The 23,864-nt window shown below is 47.1% G+C and overlaps 1 protein-coding gene across 6 annotated transcripts in view; it reads right to left on the bottom strand.

The window, feature by feature from the left end:
• ARHGAP44 (Rho GTPase activating protein 44) overlaps positions 1-23,864 on the bottom strand; it is a 175,804-nt gene that overhangs the window by 60,531 nt on the left and 91,409 nt on the right. For all 6 annotated transcript variants that reach the window (XM_080680636.1, XM_080680633.1, XM_080680637.1 and 3 more), the window contains exons 4-6: positions 14,706-14,782; positions 9,786-9,897; positions 7,536-7,612 (exon numbers count right to left, since the gene is read on the bottom strand). In XM_080680636.1, coding sequence (XP_080536762.1) covers positions 7,536-7,612; positions 9,786-9,897; positions 14,706-14,782 — 266 coding nt within the window. The remainder of the gene's footprint in view (positions 1-7,535; positions 7,613-9,785; positions 9,898-14,705; positions 14,783-23,864) is intronic.

The following is a 23,864-nucleotide window of genomic DNA, read 5'->3' as shown; positions in this document are numbered from 1 at the left end:
TGGGGAAGCACAGATACTTCTGGTTGCTAGGTCACTCTCAGGGAATTAGCAAAAGCAGGCCCTGAAAGAGGCTGCCATTATCCTAGACAGTGGCAGCCACAGTGGGGAACACAGTGGGCTTCTCAGCTATTGAGTCTATAAACTCAGAGGCTCAGAGAGTAAGAAAAATAAGTCAACTGGGTCATTGTCTTAAAAAGTAGTCCACTCGATCCTCTATTTTCTACTTGTAACAAGGACATGAGATGCATAACTACTTCTCAGTTCTAAGAGAAACAAGGGTATAATCAGGATGAGAAGGGCCCGGTCTCAGGAAGCCGGGAGGACCACAGCGGAGAGGGTACCCGGGGAGGGGCTAAGGGGTGTGGCACTGTCTAGAGTAGCGGTCGCCAACCTTTCAGACCTCAAAGGCCACGGACCACCAGTTGGCGACCACTGCTCTAAAGGTTTCCTTAAACCAGTGGTCGCCAACCTTTCGGACCTCACGGGCCACCAGTGGTCTGTGGACCACCAGTTGGCGACCCCTGGTCTAGAGGCAGCTGCTCTCCACGGGCTGAGGAAGCCTAGGCAGAAAGATGTTTGCATTGATTAGAGAAGCTGGAAGCTGTTAGGTAAAGGCCCTAGATGCAATGTGTCAACCGACGACGCAGCTTCCTTTCCACACTGTGCTGACCAACAGTGTCCAGACGAAGCCACGAAGCTCACCGGCTCATGCGCATAAGAGAGGCATCACCCTTACTCACAGCCGAATCTGATCACTAGGCGTTTTCTCTACACAATTTTCCCACTCTCTTTTGTTACATGCAGGACAAAGAGAAGAGGGCAAGACCACGATATAGGAAAGGGAAACAAAGTTATCTTAGCTATTAGCAAAACATAGCAAAATAAAGGCTGATTTGTCACTTAGAAAACGCACTCACAGGGAAAATTACTTTCAAAGGCTTTGGGGTCATCAAGTTGGTTAGAAACGCTAAGGACGGACACACATGTCCTGGGAGAGCTTCTGCATGCAAGGGAAGAATTCAGGGCACATTAGAAAAGAAACACTCTCCTCGAAGATGTTTACAAATCTACGGTAACAGATGAGGACTAGTAAAGATTCCTGGGCAATTCTTTCTTTTAACGGTTTGCCCTACAAACATGTTATATTTAATTAATATCTCCCATGTTTAACAGTTTACTCTTAAAAAATGTTTTTATTGACTTTTAGAGGGAGAGGAAGTAAGAGGGAGAAACATTGATTGGCTGCCTCCTGCACGTCCCCTACTGGGGATTGAACCCACAAGCCAGGCATATGTCCTGACCGGGAATCGAACCAGTAACCATGCGGTGCATGGGTTGATGCTCAACCACTGAGTCACACTGGCTGGGCAAATAATTTTTTTTTTAAAGATTTTTTTTTAAAATATATTTTATTGATTTTTTACAGAGAGGAAGGGAGAGGGATAGAGAGCTAGAAACATTGATGAGAGAGAAACATCGATCAGCTGCCTCCTGCACACCCCCCACTGGGGATGTGCCCGCAACCAAGGTACATGCCCTTGACCAGAATCGAACCCGGGACCCTTCAGTCCACAGGCCGACGCTCTATCCACTGAGCCAAACCGGTTTCGGCTGGGCAAATAATTTTATTTTATTTTATTTTTTTGTGACTCCTCACCCAAGAATATTTTCCATTGATTTTTAGGAAGAGTGGAAGAGAGAGGGACAGAGAAAGAAACACTGATGTGAGAGAAACGTTGAGTGGTTGCCTCCTGCACGAGCCCCGACGAGGGCCTGGGCTGGGGAAGAGTCTGCAACCTAGGTACTTACCCTTGACCAGAATCGAACCTGGGACCCTTTGGTCTGCAGGCTGATGCTCAAAACTGGCTAGGGCTGGGCACATCATTTAAAAAAAGTATTAAACTGTTGTGGTGGTTTTTATTTTTTTTTGTCAAATAAAATATGAGCAGCCATGACTATGACTTAAATCTCAGATAAATGTGCCTCCATGACAGATGGTGTGAGCAAGCCCCACCCGCTGCCTGATGCATGCTACCTGGAGGAAACAGGTAAAGTGGCCACAAACACTAAACTGATTTTTATAGTTTTACAGATTTGGATTCGATTGTTTTAAAAACCCAAATTATATTTAATACACATATATTAAAATGAAGACATTTTCCCAAGTTATCTTTTGCTTTTCTTCTTATTCCCATCCACTCCCCCCAGATTCTGTCCTACAGTCCATATCCTTGTAGCTTCCCCTCCCTTCACAGGGAATTTTATGTGCAATACATAAGTGAACTGTCTTGATGGTATATTATAAGGTATTAGAAGATGCCCCAACAGGTTCTTCTTTGTGGACAGAGAAGAAAATATCAAGGGGAGCTTGGAAAAACGTTTGTAGGTGGTAATCTGCTAGGAAAAGTGACATTGATCGTGAATCTCAAGGGTCAGCTGTTCTATAAATAAAAGCAAGGCCTGTCCTGCTGTTGGGAGAGGAAACAGGGATTCCTGAACCCAAGGAGGAGTGGGGCTTCACATCGTGAGAGCAGAACCTCCCTTCTCCCCCCCCCGCCCCGAGGCAGCAGCTAGGGGGGCACCCTCCCCTGGAAGGCGGCCATTGCTGTGCAAGGCAGGGTTGGGGAGCACCATCCCCTGGAAGGCGGCCATCGCTGTGCGACCGGAGGAGGAAGACAGACAAGACTTCAGGAGGCCAGAGGAGAAAAAACAGCCAGAAGTGAGGGATGAAGTTTCAAGGACCAGGAGAAGGGAGAAGGGGCACACACAAGAGAAGCTCAGGGCAACAAGAGGCCAGAAGAGGGGCTTCAGGAGGGCAAACGGGAAAGCTTCCTTAGTGGGACACTGACTGTCTCCTCTGTCCAGACGCCGTCCTCCGGCCCCTCCACCGCTCTCAGGCGGGGCCAGGCGCTGCCAGTGTGCACGGCTCCAGCAAGTGGCCTGGGGGAGGGAGAGGGACACAAGCCATGCCGTGTCTGTCCTTGGCTGACTGTCAGGCCAAGAAGCAGCGTGTACCCAACACCCAGACGGGCAGGCCCTCCTGGGCACATTCTCCTGCGGGAACCTGAGCCCGAGGGACACCCAGGGACACGAGGACAATGGGCCCAGAAAGAGATGCCTGCCCGTGGAGAGCACAGCTGGGGACGAGAGCTGCTCCGAGGGCAGGGACCCTCCGCAGCGCAGGGGGCACTGACACCGCCCAGCCGTGGCCCACTCCGGTCCTCCCCTTCATTCCCTGAGCTGCCGGGAGTCTCCCCAAGCCTCCTGTTTCACTTCATCAGTTCACTTGCTTCCAAAGAAGGTGCTCTGTCTGCTCGGGCTGCCATAAAAAATACCACGAACTGGGGCTTACACAGCACACGTGCCTTCTCCCCCAGTTCTGGAGGCTAAAAGTCCAAGGTCCGGTCCCGGCAGGGCCTGGCTCCGGCAAAGGCTCTTTTCCTGGCGGCAGTAGTCTGCCTGCGACCCTGTCTTCACAGGGCTTTCGTCTGAGCGATGCAGAGAGGAAGAGAGGTGTCTGTCTCTTCTCTCTCTCTCCCTTTCTTTTTCTTTTTCCTTTTTTTGTCACCCAAGGATATTTTTTTCCATTGATTTTTAGAGAGTGGGAGGGGAAGAGGGAGAGAGAGAGAGAAACACTGATGTGAGAGAGACACATCAATTGGTTGCCTCCACCTCCCTGACCAGGGCCGGGGATAGAGCCTGCAACTGAGATATATGCCCTTGACCAGAATCGAACCCATGACCCTTCAGTCCGCAGGCCGATGCTCTATCCACGGAGCCACACAGGCTAGGGCTCTTCCTTTTCTTATAAGGCCATCAACCCTCGTGGATTAGAGCCATATCCTTATGCCCTGATTTGATCAATTATTTCCTGATGGCCCTATCTCCAAATTTAGTCACATAGGCAGTTAGGGTTCAACATATGAATTTTTTTGGGGGAAAGGACACAATTCATTCCAAAGCTGTAGGACCCAGAGGCAGCTATTCAGCACAAACATAAAGTGTCCTGCACCCAGAGGGTTCCCCTTGAGACACATGTCCCTCAAAAAGTGAGGCAGACTTTGGGGAAAATTGGGGCTCCTTCTTTAACCATTGCCAAGCCAAACCTATAGCAGAAAAGATGTTTGTGTCTCATTCACATTCATTCTATTTCAACTCACATTTTAAAAAATCCTCACCCAAGGAGAGAGAGAAAGAAGGAAAGAGAGAGAGAGAGACAGAGAGACAGAGACATTGATCACCTACCTCCCGCATGTGCCCTAACTGGGCCTCTGGAGATCAAACCCACAACCTAGGTATGTGTCCTGACTGGGAATCGAACCTGTGACCTTTCGCTGTACAGGACGATGCTCCTACGAATGGGGCCACACCAGCCAGGGCCAATCCTCATTTTTAATTCAGCAAAGCTTCCTTGAGTTTACCTCCATCCTTCTCATCTATCATCTTCCATTCACCTTCTAAGCTTCAGTACTGCCTGAGGATGTTAAGGTTTGTATAATTGGCTTATGTCGCAGAGAAGCAGATTGACTGGAACAGTGACAAATACACACATTGGATGTAGACCTAATTAAACACTGGATGACTGTGTTGGATTTGGCAGTATCCACCAGAGTCAAGGCAGATTTCAAGGATCCGGTCGCAGGACTGCTGATGAAGATGCACTGCTCAGTCAGAAAGATCCTGCCTGTCGTAAAAGGCGGCACCTGCACCTGGATGCTCTGTTCCGTCAGGATGCTGTAATCCATGATATACAGAACAGGACGAAAGAAAGACTTGGCAACCAGAAGGAGGATGTTGCAAGAAACAGAATCGACCACGTGCCAACTGGCTAAACCGGGAAGTAGTGTGAGGGTGGAGGTGGGGCAGTGAGAACCCAATTATCCCAGAGGAGTGGCGGGGAGCCCGCTACTCAACAGCACGGCACTGGTCTTACGCTCACTGCTCATCTCAGGATGCAGTCCCATGTTGCCTCGGGGCTGGGGTAGGTGCAAGGGCAGGAAGGTGGGTGAGCTGGCCTCTCCGTGTGGCTTTCAGCAAGGTCCTAGAGGATGCACGAACTCAGGCTTGAGATGAAAGTGGGAAGAGAGAGGTCACTTTGCTAAGAGAGCCCCTGGAACCTAAACTGACAACCGAGGCCTAGGGTTGCATCTCCCACCGTGGGCACTAAAGCAGAGACCTGAAGGGAAGGTAACTTGGTTTTTGAGGGGCCGTACTGCCGATAACCTCCCTCCAGAGCAAGCTGCAACCCCCAAACTCACAACCACAAAAGCAGGCTGTGAACAACCACCAATAGGACCAAGGACACGGGCTTCTATGAGCATCATCTAAAAGGACTTCTGGGGTCTGAAACAAAAACAATTGTAGGTCTGAACTGAAGTTTATAAACACAGAAATTTGGAGAGGGACGGTAGAGATTTCCTTACCAAATGGATATACAAGAGAGGATGAACTGAAACTACCAAAAGGTTGTTACATCATGGCTTTTAGTCCCCAGTGACTTTTCTCTAAGGTCCTAGAATCTACCATTCAGCACAGCACACAGACTAGACTGACCGTGGCCGTCACTCAGGAGAGGACAGGACAGAAGAGGGAGGAGGCGGTGGCAATGAGAGGCTGTGATGCTGCACACTAGCCTTCCGGCCAGAGCTCTGTGCTGGAACTTGGGTTTTCCTTATCCTGGCAAAGCCCAGACATCAGGGCTAACCACCTGGTCCTCCCAGGAGCACGGTGGCCATGATTCTCCAGACTGTGGGACAGTCAGCATCTCTTCAATCATCTGATGTGCCTCCCAAAGTATGGGACTTGAGCACTGTCCCATACGAAGTTATGGGACAGGGGTGATGGGAGGCAATCTTATGTGGCACAGGATGCCGCGGTGAGTCACACCAAATCAGTTCTGGGCATGCAGGCTGCTCTGACTCCTCCACCGCACTAGCATACTAGGGAGAGACCTCAGATCTGGGTCAGAATAACGGTAGCAACTTTCCCACTCCTCCCCGTCCCTCACAACAAAGGAGACAGCTTCTGGGTCAGAGCCTCCCAGAGGCAGCAGGATCTGAAATGTAACAACACCGGCTTTGCTTTCACCCCGTTCACTTTTGTTTACCGGGTATTTGCAGCAAAGGGCACTGTTTTTCAACCTACCACAGTACTATACGATTCCTTTGTTAAATAGATTTGTTTTGAAAAAGCGGATCAATTTTTAAAAGACATGTAAGCACAGATGGCAAAAATCATTCAGGGGGCCTGAAGTCTGGGAAACATTAGAGAAAGTTTTGTATTTCTGCTGACCAAACCTACTTCATTTCTGCTCTGGGGGACTGCCTACACTTTTCACTGGTCCAGATGCCGAATTCCAATGTCTCACCTGGTTGCAGTAGCAGCTTCCTTTCATAAGGCACTTTTATAAAGTCCTGTGATCTCAAAACAACCTCCCCAAGTGAACCCACAAATGTTGTTACTACCTGTCTACAGGTGTGCAGGCTACTCAGGGCATTTAAGTGACTTGACCAAAGTCATAGGTCTAGATAGTAGGTGACCTTGATCTTGGTACTTCATTTTTGGCTCCTGGTTTGTGACTCTGTCCTCATCTCTCAGCCAAGTATATTGTTTTTGTTTCTTTTTCTCAAGAAAATGAAAAGAAGATGTGGAGATTATTAAAACTGACCTGCCACAGACCTAAGGTAGAGCCAAATAGTTAATTCTATATTAATTAATATTCATGTCCCTGCATTCTTTCAACTTGCAGACTACATGAACACATGCATACTCCTGTAAAAAATAAAATGGCACACAACCATGACCTGTGGCAGCCACCGTCGAAGCCATCGTAAAGCCTGCAGCACCCCTGCTACACCAGGACTTTTCTGGTGGATTCTGGGAGAGAGTGGCACCCTGGAACTTTACTCATAATGGCCACGGCGTTTAGAGAATGGCTACAGGATAGAGATATCTACACCGTCAGCTTCAGCACAAGGTGAATTGGTCCCCAGAACCCGAAATTCTCCCCTCATTACAGACACAACCACCATCCATGCCACTACTCTCCCTTTTCCTCCTATCCCAGCCATGCTGGCCTGCACCCTGCACCCTGCGTACCTCCATCTAATTCCCACCTGAGGGCCCTGCACTGGCTGCTCCCACGTGGCGGACAGTGTGGCATCAGAGCTTTGCACGACTGCCCCCTTCCCGTCATTTATGTCTAAGATCACATGTCATCTCAGAAAGCCCTCTTCACGTGACCCTACCTGGTGCTGCCACCCCCTCCCCAGCATCCCCCCAGGTCATTTCTTCATGTGACTCTCGGCTGCCTGAGATTGTCTGGTGTGGCTGCGCACCTGTCCAGCTCTCTCTCCCTATCTGGACCACAGCCTCCGTGAGTGGGGCCTGTGGCTCCGCTCACTGCTCTCACCTCCAGGGCCTGCCACACAGGGGTGTCGGTATGCAGACAGTCACACACTCTCCTGCCCACAGCCCAAATGCGATCAATGTTCCTTCGAAGCAGCAAAGGTGAAAGCAAAGTTGCCCTACTGTACCTTGTTCGTGAGGAATCCATGTCCAGCACCAACTTCGCTAAATGTTTCCTCTGTTTTTGAATATTTGGGATTTCCACCTGTGTTTAAAGGAGATGAAAGACACAGTCAAACTGAAGCTCAAAATAAATTCTTCAGGAGTGACTGACAGACACACAAGTTTGCTAGAGGTCTCCCAAGCCTTCTTTTTAGATCAAATCCCCGAATCCTTTTCCTGACCTAACTCTGCTCATTCTTTGCTGGGCACATGCAGCAGCCCAGAGCTGCACCCCTGCCCTCTGAGGCGTGGCCTCATTCCTGCTGTCACCCCGGTGGCAGACGGGCCTGTCACCTTCCTCTCTTGCACGAAGACCATCGTGAGGACAAAAGCAGTTCTGACATGCAGACCTAACTCCACAGACAGCAGAAGAACAAAGGGAATGGCTCAGGAGACCCGAGACGCTATGGGGAATGCAATTAGGGTATATTTTTATAGACAGACGATTTTTCCCAAAGTGACTAAGAAATCAGCATCCCGACAGCTTCCCTGGGCTATGAGGGAAGTGGTTGCTGTGTGGATGCTCTTTTCATATTTTTATTTCTAAAAATGGCTTAACTGAACATTCCAGGGAGGGATTTTGGTTCCAGGCCCAGCAAAATTGGGGCAGGATGTGAGAATTTAAAAGAAAAACTGGCCATAATTGAACCAAAGTCATCTCAGGCTGTGGCTTGTAGAGGAGGAAAAATGCGAGGAAGATCCAGTGTTCTGTGAAGTGCTGTCTATCCATCCTTCTGGGCGGGGCGAGCAATGGGCCGAGTGTAAGGACTTCCAATAGGAAGGAGGAGAAGTGTCCGGGGAACCCCACATCATCACAGAGTTCGGGGGCAACGCTGGGAGCCACACGGGCGTCGGGGTCACACAAGCAGCCTCACCCCCCGGCACATCTGCCCTGGACACTGCTCCAGGTTGGCTACAATGCCGGGCCACCTTGTGAAGAACAAGGGCCCGGGAAGGCTGGGGGTGACCTGTAGCAGGATGGCATCCGAGAAGCCTAGAGTGGTCCATATCAGAGCCCACAGCTTGGGTTTCCTCCTGGAATACTTTCAGGCACTTAGCAATCATTCACCCATGCATTCTGTCCCAGAAATAGCAGCAGGGGGGGCAGCGGTGCTGGGGGTGGTCTAGAGAGGAAACCAGACATGGTCCAGGGCAGTGCTGTCTGGTAGCCTCCAGCCACATGTGGCTACGCCGTTTTATTTTCAAATCAACAAAAGTCACACAAAATTAAAATCTGAGTTCCTCAGTCACTTTGAACATACTCCCAGAGCTCAACAGCCACAGGAGGTAGTGGCCACCACCCTGTACGGGTGTGCGGGTGCGGAGCCGGGCGGGTGCGGATATGTGCAGGTGTGGGGGTATGAGGATGTGGAGGTGTGCTGGTGCAGAGCAGTGAGGGTGTGAGGGTGTGCATGAGTGTGGGGGTGTGCAGGTGTGCGGGTGCGGAGCCAGGCGGGTGTGGAGATGTGCAGGTATGGGGGTATGAGGATGTGGAGGTGTGCTGGTGCAGAGCAGTGCGGGTGTGAGGGTGTGCATGAGTGTGGGGGTGTGCAGGTGTGCGGGTGCGGAGGTGTGAGGGTACAGAGTTGTGTGGTTATGGGACCTTCCCATTGTTGCCAGTGGTTCTAGCGCCAGCGTCAGCATCAGCTGGGTTTTGTATGATCAACTAAAGGCAACGGGAGGAGCGCCAGGGTCCAGGGCAAAGAAAGTCCCAACCATTTCCTTTCTTAATTGTTTGACTAGCAAAACTGTCACAAAGATATTGATGTTTCTTGTTAATGAAACGGTTTTGTTCAGTGTCCTTTACCGTCCAAGAGAAGAGACCTATGTAACAAATGCAGGAGGCCTTATAGGGTCTCGGCCAGGGATCCAGGCCCCTGAGGAGGCTGTGGACCCATTCATTTCACTGAAGACCTGAGGGGGGTGGAGGGCAGGGTGTGAGGGCAGTGGGGACCCCGGTGGGGAAGGGGGTAATGCTGCCAGCTTGTCCCCTCCCCCTGGAACGCCAACAGAGAGGAAAGTGGGCGGGAGAAGGGGCAGCCAACACTGAGAGGCTGCTGTGTTGGGCAATCCTGACCGTGGGCATGGCTGGCGGTCACCCCATGAAGCAGGGTCACAGAGCAGGTGAGGGACAGAAACAACAGGAGTGAGAAAGGCTGCAGGGCCCACCCTCTGTCCTGCCCTCCTCGCTCAGGCCTGGTGCACCCCCTCCTCACCTCCGCCAGCAAAAACAGGGGCTCGATCACATCTCTCTCTACTTGCAATTCAAAATGAATCAGCTCCTGTGCCAGCTTGTCCTCTGTCTCCCCACAGAGTTTCAGCATCTTCCTGCAACAGAGGGGAAAACCACACTGCACAGCCCGGAAAGCAGGTCACGGCGCCACACTGCCGCACCTCCTGGCTGGGCACACCTTCATGACAGTGGTGCTAATAAAGCGATTGCTTTCCGTGGTGTCCCATGGACCAACTTGCTCCATCCATTATTACTTGTGAAATTATCAATTTTTAAATGATGCTGAGTACCTACTGTGTGCCTGGGGTAGAGGGAACATGTAGGGAAACAGAGAGAGATGTGGAGAGAATGACTCACAGGCCGAGCCCACAGGCCTACCAAGAGCCAGGTGCTCTGGCTCCCCAGGCCAAGAGCCGCCCCCAGGGCACTGGAGACATTGTTTCAACAGGCCCGTAGAGAAAACCTCTCCCCAGCCATAAACCCTTCTTAATGCAGGATGGACAGACAAAGCAGGAGTGGAAATCCATTCCAAAGTTATTGATAAGGAGCGAAGAAAAAAGGCCGAATGAGTGGAAAGTTTTACTATATTCCTAGATGCGAGAATACATTTTAAGAAGGTTCATTCCCCTGAACGGCATTCAGGGAGTCCCTCGCTTCTCATGGTACCACAGTAACTGAAACCCGTGTAAAACGCTTTTACAAATCAATAAAAGTGGCCACTGTTATTCTAAGGTTAGTATGCACCTTTCCTATCCTTACTGTACACTTCTCACCAATGTGTGTGTGCTCACTTACAGTATATAATGCATCACCTACTGTAAAGCGTTTACATAATGGTATCCCACGGAATCTAGCCTTCCGTTACATGCTTTTTAAATTCATCATTGTCTTTGGGGTGTACCCATCATGACACATACAGAATTAGGTCGTTTTGCTGTCCAGAGTTCCATTCTGTGAATAAACCACCACTTCTTAGCCTTCCCACGGTCCACGGTGCATGGCTCTTCCACGCAATGGCCGGGCGCCCGTGCTTGTGCAGTCTCTGCATGTGTGAGGATTGTTCTGTGCGAAGGAGAGAAGGTGCGCACACCCTTAACCTCACTAGAGGCGCCAATGCAACGGAGAGGTCCACTGCGCGGCCCTCGGGCCAGCCCTTGGTGCAGGCAGAAATGTTCATCTCTGCCACAACCCTGGCTACAGAGCATTCTCTCCTCCTGGTTTTAATTCCCATTGCTTGACTACCTGACTGCCTTCTCATGTCTTGGGTCCAGCAGGCTCCCTCTTCTGTGAAGAGCCTAGTCACATTCTTTGGTATTTCTGTATCGGGATATGTTATTTGAATTTAGTTGTAGGAGTTCTTTATATACTTATAGACATGGGGGAGGATGCAGAGGGCATTCAAATCCTTTTTCATATCCGCTATAAATGTCAACACCCAGGCTTATTTTTGTACCTTTTTAATGGTGTTTTTGATCTGATTCTTCTGTTACTTGCCTCCATATTTCTAATGTTACTTCTTAATTTATTCCAATTGTAAGCATTAGTTGTTGACTGTCGAGTATGGGAAATGAGAATTTAGCTGTCTTTACATTTCCCCTCCCTCCATTTATTAAGACCACGGGGCTTAGCATTGCATTTTGGAGGAATGCCATGTGGAGGAAGGCTGGGTCGTGTAGTGGCCAGTGTTTTCTCCTGCACCTTGGTTTGTTCTCTCTGCAGTTCACAATCGCGTGGTTTTGATTTCCTTGTTCAGTCTTCTACGGACCTGACTGAACCCCAGATCCTCTGCTACTCTCCTAGTTTGTCTCTTAGACAATGAACTACATTTGATGTGAACGAATTCCATCTTCTTGAATTCCTCTCTCCCAGACCCGTGTCACTCTAGGCTGTTTGCCTTCTGCCCCGCATTTCCCCCACCATTTCCTGCAAGTTCTCTCTCTGTCCTGTGAGTGTCCTGTTCCCTACATTCTCTGTCTCCCTTTCCTGGTCACTCCCTCATCACACAGCACATCTTGCTTAGCCGCCTGAGGAACTGTGGGTGGGATGTCAATTTCTGAGAACTTACTCATCAGGACACGCCCTCCACCCTAGCAACTGACAGCTGGGCAGACTGGGCTGAGCCCTTCAGGATTCTGAAGGCATCGCTCCATCATCTTCCAGCTCCCATTGTTGCTTCTGGCAAGGCTGGACACATTCAAATTTTTGACCCTCTTATGTGACAATATTCTCTCTCCAGAAGATTGCAGAATCTCTTATTTGTCACTAGTGTTCACTAGTGAGTGGAAGCCCTGGCACAGGTTTAATTTTTTTACTGTGTTGGCAGTTCAGTGGCCCTTACATGTCCTTCAGTTCTGAAACATTCTTTCAGATCATTTTATCATCATCATCATCATCAACATCCCTTTATCTCCTTCCCACACAACTCCTGTCATTGAAGCCTAAAGCGTCCTCTACTTTCCCAACTTTTCTATTTTCTGTCATCGTCTTTTTGCCCTCTTTTCTAGATTTTTTTAACCTCATTTTCCAAACCTACTGAGAATGTCATATTCTTCATTTCTATCAGCTTGCTATTGATCTCTGAGTTCTTTTCCCATAAATATTTTTATTCACATCCTATTTTCTGTTTATTTTCTCTTCTCACTTGAAAATATAAGTGATAATTTTCCTGAAATCTTTTCCTTTTCCAGGCAATATCTATTTTTTCCTGATTTCACTCTTGTATTATTTCCCCAATTGTTTCGGTGTCTAAGTTTCTAGTGCCTGGTGGTCTTCGGTCCTGTCTGCATGTGAGGGTAGCGATCAGCATCTTGAAAACTGTGAGCGAAGCTCACAGCTGGGAGCTCGTCTGCAGGGTGACCTAGCTGGGCACACACTGCACACAGTAACAAAATTTGCATGCTTTTCTCATTAATCTGTCCTTTGCCAATTTAATTTGCAGAGCCACAGGCGAGGAACATAAAATACATAGAGGAAAAAAGACTTGTTTTCATTCCCACACCATATTCACTATTTTTTTTTCTTTACAAATGCTATCTTGCTACTTGCATTTCATTCCTGTCTTCTGGATATAATCTATTTCACATGAACTTAACTAGTTCTTTCAGTGAGAATATACAAGCAGTAAATTCTCTAAATTTTTGGCTGAAAATATTGTTATTATCCCTTTATTCTCAAATAATAATTTAGTTTGTCATAGAATCTTGCATTCCTATATTTTCGCTCAATACTTGAAGATTTTTCTTCGTTATTTCCCAGCATTTATTTTGGCTGATGAATCAATAGTCTGTTATCAGTCTAATTACTCTTTAATATGTAACTATCTTTTTCTCTGCTTAAGTTAAACTTTTTTTCTTTTTAATAATTTCCAGTTTTATGACAATGTGCCCAAGGATAGATTTCTTTGTGTTGATCTTAATCAGGACTTTTTGTGCTTCTTAAATCTAAAGATTATGTCTTTCATCAAATCTAAAATCTAGAAAAGAAAAATTTAACCATAAACTTTCCCTCTCCATATTTTCTTCTTAGGAACTACTTCTAGACATAGTTTTGTATTCTACCATCCATGCCTCTCCATTTAATAATGCCTACATCCTTTTCTCTCGTACTTCATTCTAAGTGGTGACTTCAGATCTGTTTTAAAGTTCACCAATTTTTTATGAGTGCAGTTTTCTGTTTATCATTAAGGTTTTATATTATAGTAAGTATAATTTGAATTTTAAGAAGTTCTATTGTGTTTTTTCTTTGATTCTGCATATTTTTTTTCATATTGTTTGCTTCTTGGGTCAAGGATTATTTTGTCCTTACTTAATTTTTAAATTGAGACATAATTCTATATAATAAGAGGGTAATATGCAAATTGACCCTAACAGCAGAACGACCACTGGACCAGGCACTATGAGGCACACTGACCACCTCTTGGTCCCTTTCCCCGGCCGGCAGGCTCCAATCGCCTGATGGCCACCTGCTGCGGGGGCAGGGCCGGCGAGTGGGCGAAAACAGCCGACCTCTTGGTCCCTTCCCCCAGCCATCAGGCACTGATCACCCGATGGTGAATGGGGAACTGGGGGTGGGTGGCGGTGAGGGGCGGGGCCAGCTGCAGGCAGCTAGGGAAGATGGCCCTGATCACAGGCCAGGCCTAGGGACCGTACCCATGCACGAATTTCGTGCGCCGGGTCTCTAATTGACATATAAAATATTAGTTTCAGGTGTACAACACAATGACTCAATGTTTGTGCATACTGCAAAATGATCACCGCAATGGTCTGGTTAACACTTTTCACCATACATAGTTACAACATTTTTCTTAAAATATGATTACTTCAAAAATGTATCCTTGTGCAGGGGCCGTGCTAATCTTCTATGTATTGTTCCAATGTTAGTACATGTGCTGCCAAAGCAAACAATGTCCTTAATTTTTAAATTTCATTTTAAACATAGTTATTTTATATTTTCTTTCAGAATGCCCTATTGTTTTTGTTCCTAAGGGCACCGCTTCTCTTCCTCATTGTGCCTGAGGACTGAGGAGTCTGTCTCATGTCCATTCTATTTTTAGTCTGTTTTTATTATAAGCTCAAGACCAGCCAGGGTTGCTCTTCTAGGAATCCCATACGTTTTGATATCAGACATTGAGAGGATTCATATCTGCATTTACTGGAACCCTAGGGATTTCAATGGTCCGTCAGCAGTTTTATGTTAATTCTCCGCCTGGGAGGTGCCCCACTGCAGAGGCAGTAAATATAACTGGGCCTGGGGTTTTGCTTCTCACTGGCGACCTTTCCTCCCTCTGCAGGGAGTCCGTGGGCAGACTGAAGGCATCTCAGTGCTTCCCCAAGCAGTGCTGGTCCCCTGTCTACGGATGGGGACTTACCTAGATTTGGCAAACCCACGCATGGTGTCACCTTACCCAAGAAGTGTGTCATCTCCCAGGATAGCTGACCCTTCCATCAAACACTGGGCCAGTGTCGTCAGAGGCAATTTTTTCTGAAAGGAAAAAATGGTTGCAATGAAAACTACTTCCCGCAGTTGCCTGCTTTCCTTAAGACAACAGAAAGTCAAATACTCACCTAGATATTACATTAGCTAGGCAACAAAATGACTTTAAAATATGTTTAAAACCTAAACATTTATAGGATTTAATAATGTTGGGACAGATTCAGAGATATCAAAATTCAGAAAAGTAAAACTGAATTCAATTTGTCAATTTGGAAAAAAAGCCTAAAATCTATGGACTGCATTTTAACAGAAAGTGGGACAGCAGCAAGAAAAATGAGAAAATTTTAAAATTATATTAACAAAGATTGGAGTAATGCTTTAATTTCCAAAAATCAACTTCTCACCTGAAAAGTGTATTAGTCACATTTTATATATGAGGCAGATAGATTATGGTCAAGAAAGAGAGAAAAGCCCGGCCGGTGTTGCTCAGTGGTTGAGCATTGACTTATGAACCAGGAGGTCACGGTTTGATTCCTGGTCAGGGCACATGCCTGGGTTGTGGGCTCGATCCCCAGTAGGGGGCGTGCAGGAGGTGGCCTATCGATGATTCTCTCTCATAGTGTTTCTATCTCTCTCTCCCTTCCTCTCTGAAATAATAAAAAAATATTTAAAAAAAAAAGAGAAAAAAGTTTTCATATAGAATTACAATACAAAGAATGTAAGCTTCAACAAAAAGGCACACTCCAAATAAGATAGAATAGTCAATAAGCACATGAAAAGATTCTTAAGTAATTAGGGAAATTCAAATCAAAGATATCACCTTGAGATACCACCTCACACTAGGATGGTATTACTAGTATTAATAGTATATATTTGTGAAAATCAGAAAATGAGTATCGGGGAGCATGTGGAGACACTAGAGCCTAATGCACTGCTGGTGAAAATGCACACGGGGCAGCACTGGGGAGAAGTCTGGCAGTATTTCAATTAGGTAAACAACTGTCATATGGCCCAGCAATTCCACTCCTGGGCAGACGCTGAAAATAAATGAAAACAAGTGGTCAGACAAAAACACGTGCATGAATGTGAACAGCAGCACTGTTCACAACAGGCAAAAGGTGGGAACAGCTCAAAGATCATGAGTGAATGGATAAACAAATGTGGTACATCCACACAAGGGAATATTACTCAGCCATAAAAAGGAATGAAGTCTTAACACAGGCTACAACCTGGATGAACTTGAAAACATCATGCGAAGTGAAAGGAGCCAGACACCATAGAGCACATATTGTATGATTCTATTATATGAAGTGTCCAGAATAAACAAATCCATAGACACAGAAAGTAGATTAGTGGTTGCTGGGGGCTGCGGGGAGGGGAAACGGGGAATGATTGCTTATGAGTATGGGGTTTCCTTTTGGGATGAGGATAATGTTCTGGAATTAGATGGTGAAGGCAGTTGCACAAAGTTGTGAATGTACTAAACATCACTGAATTGTACACTTTAAAATAGCTGAAATGGTAAATTTTATGTTGTGTTAGGAGGGGATGGGGAGAAAGAGGGAGGCGGGGAGGGAGAAGAATATTGCTACAGGAGTGCAGCATGACCCACGCCCTCCTTCCTACTGACAGGCCCTCTCCTCCTGAGCCTAACCCACCCAGCACACACTGACAACGGGGTAAGAGCTGCAACCAGGTCCTCCAGTCCACACTGCGACACCGACAGCTCTTCAGGTGGAAAGAGACTGAACTGCATCCCGTACCTCACCTCCTGCGATATTCCTCGGAGAGCCTCTGCTCTAACTCATGTCCAGTCAGTATTGGGAGTGCCTGCCCAGGCACTGCATCAGTTCTGAGTGAGAGGAGACCGAACGTACATTCTAGTGCAGGCAGACAAGAAACTATGGAGGAGATCCTTTCAAATAGTTGGAAGCGCTATGGACAAGAGAAATCGAGAGCATGGGTAAGTGGGCAGCCGTGGGGTATGGAGCTGGATGAAGGGGGAGAAATTTAAGATTGTCTGGAGTGAGAGAGCTAGTCAGCTAAGCCTCAAGAAGATCTGGAAAAGAACATTCCAGGTAAAGGGAGTGAAAGTGCAGAGGCTGTGAGGAGGGAAATGGCATGGCCAGCCCCAGGTGCCCAAGGAGGCCAATGGGCTGGAGCGCAGAGGTGACAGGGAGAGTGGTGGGAGGCGGGCAGAGGTGAGATCATGTGGGAGGCAGGCACTGGGTTTCACTCTAAGGGAATCTGGGGACAACTGGAGGGCTTAAGAAGAGTATGGTCCAGCATGGCTGGTGTGGCAGAGTGGTTGAGCGTTCACCTATGAACCAGGTCACGGTTCAATTCCCAGTCAGGGCACAATGTCCGGATTGTGGGCTCAATCCCCAGTTGGGGGCATGCAGGAGGCAGCTGATCAATGATGCTCTTTCATCATTGATGTTTCTATCTCTCTCCCTCTCCCTTCCTCTCTCTTTAAAATCAACAAACATATTAAAAAAAAAAAAAAAAAAAAAGACGCCCTAGCCGGTTTGCTCAGTGGTTAGAGTCAGCCTGTGGACTGAAGGGTCCCGGGTTCGATTCCAGTCAAGGGCACATGCCCGGGTTGTGGGCTCGATCCCTGTAGGGGGCGTGCAGGAGGCAGCCAATCCATGATTCTCTCTCATCATGGATCTTTCTATCTCTCTCTCCCTCTTCCTTCCTCTCTGAAATCAATAAAAATATATTTTAAAAAAATAATAATAAAAATTAAAAAAAAGAAGAACATGGTTGGATTAAAATAACCCAATCCTGAGACAAACAACTCAATGGCTTGAGAGCGGGATCAACTTGGAGATAGGTTTGGGGGGCTCCATCCACTAGAGTTAGGAATCTGGTTTGAACAGCTCCAGGAGACCTCCACCCTCTGCCGCACCTCCAGGGGAGACCTAGGGAGGGAGGTCAACTCCCAGGAGTGACATGGAAGTTCATGTGGTTCCTGAGGTAACTCAGTTGGAGAGAGCCTTGGCACCTGTGTGGATCAGGCCTTCGTTGGGTCTAAAATATACCCCTCTCTGCCTTAGACAGGTTCACTCCACCGAAGCCAGACGCCCTTCACTCAAGGGATAAACTTACTGCACCATCATTTCAAAGAAAATGGAACATTCTTCTTGCAAAAAACTAGACCAGGCAACTCAGTAATAATACATCCAAATTAAAGCAGCACTTTCGGACTGTCATACAAAGCTATTAGGTACAAGTTTCCAGCGACTTAATTAAAGGCACAGGAAAGAATATCTTAGGAGAGCATCTATTCCCGCCTCACCTATTAAAAAGGGTTATTTAAAGCAAATCTTAGAAAAATGTCTGAAGAAGTTTAAAGAAAAAGAATTGAGCAGCTATACTTGTTATGCTCACAGAGAGAACATGGCGCTTAAGGTACCGGTTGTTCATGGGGGTGATTCGTGCCCCCTGGGGCATCTGGCAATGTCTGCAGACTGTTCTGGTTGTTACAATGTGGGTTACATTACTGGCATCTAGTGGGTAGAGGCCAGGGTTGCTGCTGAGCATCCTAAAGCACACGGGAGTGTCCCAGAATAATGCATTACCCTGCCCCCAACACAATGAGTGCGGAGGCGGAAAACCTGGCCTAAGGAAAGGTCTTCAACCTGCAATTTCCTAAAATATCCTAGAGACCAACCTGTGAGGACGCTCCTCCCTGAGTCAGACAGCACACGCATGGCACTGTGAGCTCACACACTAAGGCCATTCTGGTTTTTGCGAGCACCCAGAGTCCCATGACCCTCCTTTAGGGCAGGGCCACAGCTCTTCTGATCCTTCAGAATCTGACAAGGAGCAAGGTAAGGGAGGATCACGCCTGTAACAAATGAAAGGGAACTGCTAATAGCCCAGGGGTTACATCTTTTGGAGAAATATATCTACCAGTCCCGTCAGTGAGTCACGCAGACGCTGTGCCCGCTGGTGATTAAAGCAGACCAACAACAGAACAAGAACAGCCAGAGGACCACTGGCGGATCAGTCCTGGAGGGAGGGACAGCCCAGTGCCTGTCTTCCAACATTCACACTGGAAACCAGCTTGAAGTGCAGGAGTGGAGGGGCCTCCTGCTGAGCCAGGAGCCACATTCTTTCCTGGTCGTTTCTAGTCACTTTACACCCTCACTAATGATTCCCAGATCCTCTCAGGGGGCAAAGAGTGCAAAGCACCACAAAATGAGAAGTTATTCTTGCTTCAACTGCCTTTTAATTCTTAGCATTTTAATAAGGAGAAGAACTTTTTCTTGTCGCTATCAAATGTCAGCCTCCTATATACCCTATGCCTTGCTTTCCTTTTTAAATATCATTTCAGGTCATTTCCTATCATGGCATATATAGCTACTTTGTTCTGGTTTTAAAAAATATTTTTTTATTGATTTCTAGAGAGAGAGGAAGGAAGAGGGAGAAAGAGAAACATGGATGTGAGAATGCAACATCAATCACTGCCTCCTGCACGCCCCCTACTGGGGATCGAGCCCGGGCATGTGCCCTGACGGAATCGAACCAGAGACCTTTCAGTGCATGGCACAACACCGAACCAACCGAGCCACAATGGCCAGGGCTACCTTGTTCTTTTTTGTTTAAATGACGACATAGCTCATTGAACGAAGATGACGAAATTCATTGCAGTCCTCTACTGATGGCGTGACTCTCACAAACCAGGGCCTGTGCTGTGTCCTGGGGGCCTCGCATGAGGAAGACTTCACTCTAGCAGAGATGTTAAGGAGAAGGAGTGTGTGGATCCCAAGGGCAGGAGTGAGAGGCTCACTGGGGACAGCCTCAGTGGAAACTAATGAAGACTTTATTTGTGTAGATGCTTTAAGAATTAAAAAATTAGAAGAAACTCACGAAAAGGAAAGAGGAAGGAAGAGATGGATTAATGAGACAATTTGCAATGAAAGGCAGAATAGAAGTCAGTAGACTGCAACCTACAACAGACCACAGATTATTTCATTTTCTAAAGAAATGACTTGAGACAAAGAAAAAACTGAGGGCTCAGTAGATGCCAGGCACTGTGCTGATCTCATTGAACCTATGACTACCTACACTGAGGTATTATTATTTTCTCTCTCTCCAGAGTATGCTCAAATCTACCCACTTCACATAAGGATACTGAGTCTTACTCATAGAGAACAAACTGATGGATGCCAGAGAGGTGCAGAAGGTTGGGGATGGGTAAAAGAGGTGGCGGATTAAGAAGGACAAATTGGTAGTTAAGAACAGCCACAGAGAGGTGAAGTCCAGCCTAGGGAATATAGTCAATAACATTGACTATAACTGTATATGGTGCCAGTGGGACTGGACTTACTGGGGGGAATCACTTAGTAAATTATACATATGTCTAACCATTATGCTGCACACCTGAAACTAATATAAAATACTGAGTATCAACTATAATTGAAAAACAAAAATAAATGAATATTATTCATTTTAGTCTTCGGAGGATTTCACTGCCCACAGATCTAGAAAAGTTACCAAAGTTGTCCTCCACCGACAAGGATTGAGGCTGAGAGCCACCTGATACTCAGGTGAGTATTAGCGCCCAGGTAAAAAGACCCCACTTAGCAAACCTCTTCCTGGCCAGGGATTTTCAGGTCAAAGCGAGGCTATTTAATAAACTCTTCCCTGATCTAGAGTGCTGGAATCAAAGGAAGGAAAGATAGAATGCTCTGGGGTTTAGAAGTAGTCGCTCTGACTTGTCTGCAATGACTGCTGTTTCTAAAATTATCTTGGGCATAAGCAACAGTTAAAGGATGACTCGGACAAAAAGTCAATTCTGATATCTATTCCCAAAACACACATACAACTCCACGTCCCCCATCTCTGAACACCTCTGTCTGCTAATTCTAAGTCCAACCAGTTCCTCTGTAGTTCCCACCCCCAAGACGCAGCCCGGACTTGCTGCTCGGTGCTCAGTGGTTCTCAGGGGTCATTCTGGCCTAACAGTGAAGCCAGAATGACAGCAGCAGGCTGTATTTCTTTATATGTATTCACATTATGCATTGTGCTAGGCATTTACATGCATCACCTCACTGAATTCTCAAACACCCTTCTGGGTAGGGATTCATCACCACTTTCCAAATGAAGGAATCGAGGCATAAAGAGGCAACTGATTCCCCAAGGCCAGGCATCATTAGGAAGCAGTAGAGCTGAGTTTCACCCTGGGCTAGTCAGGTCCAGAGCTCAAGTTCAGAGCCATCATGCTAAACTGCCTCTGTGTGGAACAGGAAGGATCCAAGCTGACTTGCTGGTGTGTGAGGCATGTTCCATGCCCAAAATACTCATGGGGCATCCATTCATGACACAATCTATTTTTAGCATTGCCTGGCCTGTGGCAGGCTTTGTTCCAGGCATTAAGGATATAGTCGTGATGGAGAGACGAGATCCCTGCTCCCACGGAGCTCATGTATCAGTGATGGGGAACAGACAATGAGCAAACCAATGATCACAATAATTCCAGAAAATAAAAAGTGCTATGGAGACAATAAAATAGGGTGCTGTGATTGGGGGATGGAGGAAGCAAACGCATTAGGTGGTAGCAGAAAGAATGGAACAATGCGTTGCTGGCCTAATATATTGGGTAAGAATATTCCATGCGGAGGGCAGAGCAAGTGCAAAGGCCCCAAGGATATGAGCTGAGCATGTTCAGTAACAGGTCAGTGCAGCTGGAGAATGACGACTGAGGGGAGGGGAGCAAGAGCTGAACTCCAAGATGCAGGGTCCCAGGGCCAAGGTAAGGAGCTGGATTTTATTCTACAACGAAACCCTTTGTGGGATTTAAGCAGGAGAGTGGCATCAACTGGTTCCCATTTTAGACACTCAGGTTGTAAAGAATGGATTGTGAAGGGGTTGGGGTCAGAGTGGGGAGTGGAAAGGCTCTTAAGAACCGCTATGTCAGGCAAGAGATGACAAGTGCTTGGACTAGTGTGGCCAACATTGGAGCCAATGGAAGTGTTCTGGAGGAGGAGCCAGCAGGACTTGGTGAGTGGATGTGGGGGATGAGGGATAGAGAGGGTTTCAGGGGCCTTGGCTTGAGTGACTGTTGAGTCCATGACACTTGATAAGATCACCTAGGGAGAAAATATGGTCCTTGAATCAAGAACCCCGTGAACTACAAAATTTTCAGCTCTAACAGGAGCAGTACCTGGCAAAGAAAAACAGAGAAGTCGAGAATAGTCTATAGTAAATCCGCCTGCCTGCTCAAATCCAGATCCCAGACATCATCCCTTAGTCTTTCCTCCCTTTCCATACCCCACACAGCTGGTCCTTCACCAAGTCCTGTTCATCTGTCCCCACCAACACTTTTCCTGGTGTCTGCTCTCTCTCTCTCTCTCTCTCTTTTCTTTTCTTAGTGTTTCCTTCTTTCTTGCCTTTTCCCCACTTTATTTTTATTTATTTGTTTTTATTAAATGTATTGGGATGACACTGGTTAATAAGATCATATAGGTTTCAAGTGTGCATTTCTGTGTCACATGATCTGTATATCGCATTGTGTGCCCACCACCCAAAGTCACATCATCTCCCCTCAACCAAATATCTGGCCCCTTTACCTTTTACTACCCACCCCACCCTCTGGTAACACGGTACAGTTGTCTATGTCTATTAGTTCCCCTCCTTTCTCCCTTTCTCTCTTCACCCATCTCCTTACCTAATAATCACAAAGAACTAGACACATATTTCAGTATTTGAGGCAATTAGTAAGTCCTGTTCCCCATTAAATCTCTTGAAGTGCTACTTGAGAAAAAACTGAAAAATTTAGCCTCGGAAATATTTTCCTGCAAGTCTTTGACTTTCTTTTCAGCCAGATCACTTGCATTATAGGAGGATAAGAAAAGGAATCCCTGATGGAATTAAGCACTTGAAATCTGTGTAGTGAAGTCACTGGTGTGTACATGCCTGAGCACCTACTTGCACAGGCTTCTTCAGGTCAGCCTCATTTATAGGTTAATCACTGCCCACTCCAGGGTGCAGCCCACAGGGCCTGGCCACACTGCAGGCCTGTCTTCTTGCTAACCAGCCCCTGGTGGGTGTCCTACCCATGGACAGCCATGGACAGTGATGGCAAACCCATTTCTCTCAGACACATATTCACCTCGCAGGCTCCCTTGCAGCTGGGTAGGGAAACATGAAAGAAAATGTTCTGGGCAGGATATTTTTCTCCCGGATAAGAACCTTTCCACCACCCTCCCACTCCCTGCCTTCCATGTGGTTCTGTGTAGACCTAACGTCTGGAGCTGATGAACAAACCTGGGACCAGCCACTTCCAACAAGTTAAGCGAGACATGAAGTGCCTTTGTGCTGACGTCAGTCACTTACGATTAATCCCTGTATTAATTAATTATGTTTTTTATTTTTTCCATTCTGAGGCTTTGGCATCTGGGGTCTGGCTAACCTTGGAAGGACTGCCCCTCCCAGGGTTAGCCAATTCCTAGGGACAGTAACTAACTGTCCCAAGAATGTGCCTTTCAAATGCAAACCAACCAATGGGGAGTCCCCACCACTTCCCTTATGGGGCTCTCACTCTGGGCCACCACTCATCTGCCCCAATGCTGTGTCCCCCAGCCTCTGAAAGCATTCAAACTAGCCAACCCGAGCCTGCTCAGCTGCCTCATGTGCTTCTTCCCCTGACCCTGGTGCTTCTCCGTGCAGCCCTGAGTGGCATGGATGCCCATCCTCTGGGGAACTGTAAGTCGTAAACTATCTTCTCAGTGCCAACCATCCCTCAACTCGTTGGCCTTGCTATATCTCAACTTTTCTATTAATACACTGTATTTTAGAACCCTCAGGTAGGGTCAATTATCCTAATTGAGATAATTTGCAAGACCCTCAATCCAATTAAAACTCTACAAACCTAGGTAATGTTACCTTATCCCAGACCAATAATGCTAGTAGCAATCAACAGCAAGGCCAGTTTCAAGTTTCAGGAGGCAACTCGTGAATGCGCTGTAGATGCATGATTTTACAAACAGTGCTTCTTGGAACAAAACAATGGAGGTGGGCGATGGGCAGGCCTGGCTGCCGGCTCCCACCCAGAACTGCTCCTGAGACTCACTCTGAGGTTTCTTTGGTTAAAGGGTTTCATGTCCAAAGCAATTTTGCA

The sequence above is a fragment of the Plecotus auritus genome (genome assembly GCF_963455305.1).
Source record: "Plecotus auritus genome assembly, chromosome: 7".
NCBI lineage: Eukaryota > Metazoa > Chordata > Mammalia > Chiroptera > Vespertilionidae > Plecotus > Plecotus auritus.
The sequence above is the reverse complement of the archived record's forward strand: the minus strand, read 5'-3'. Positions and strand labels throughout refer to the sequence as shown.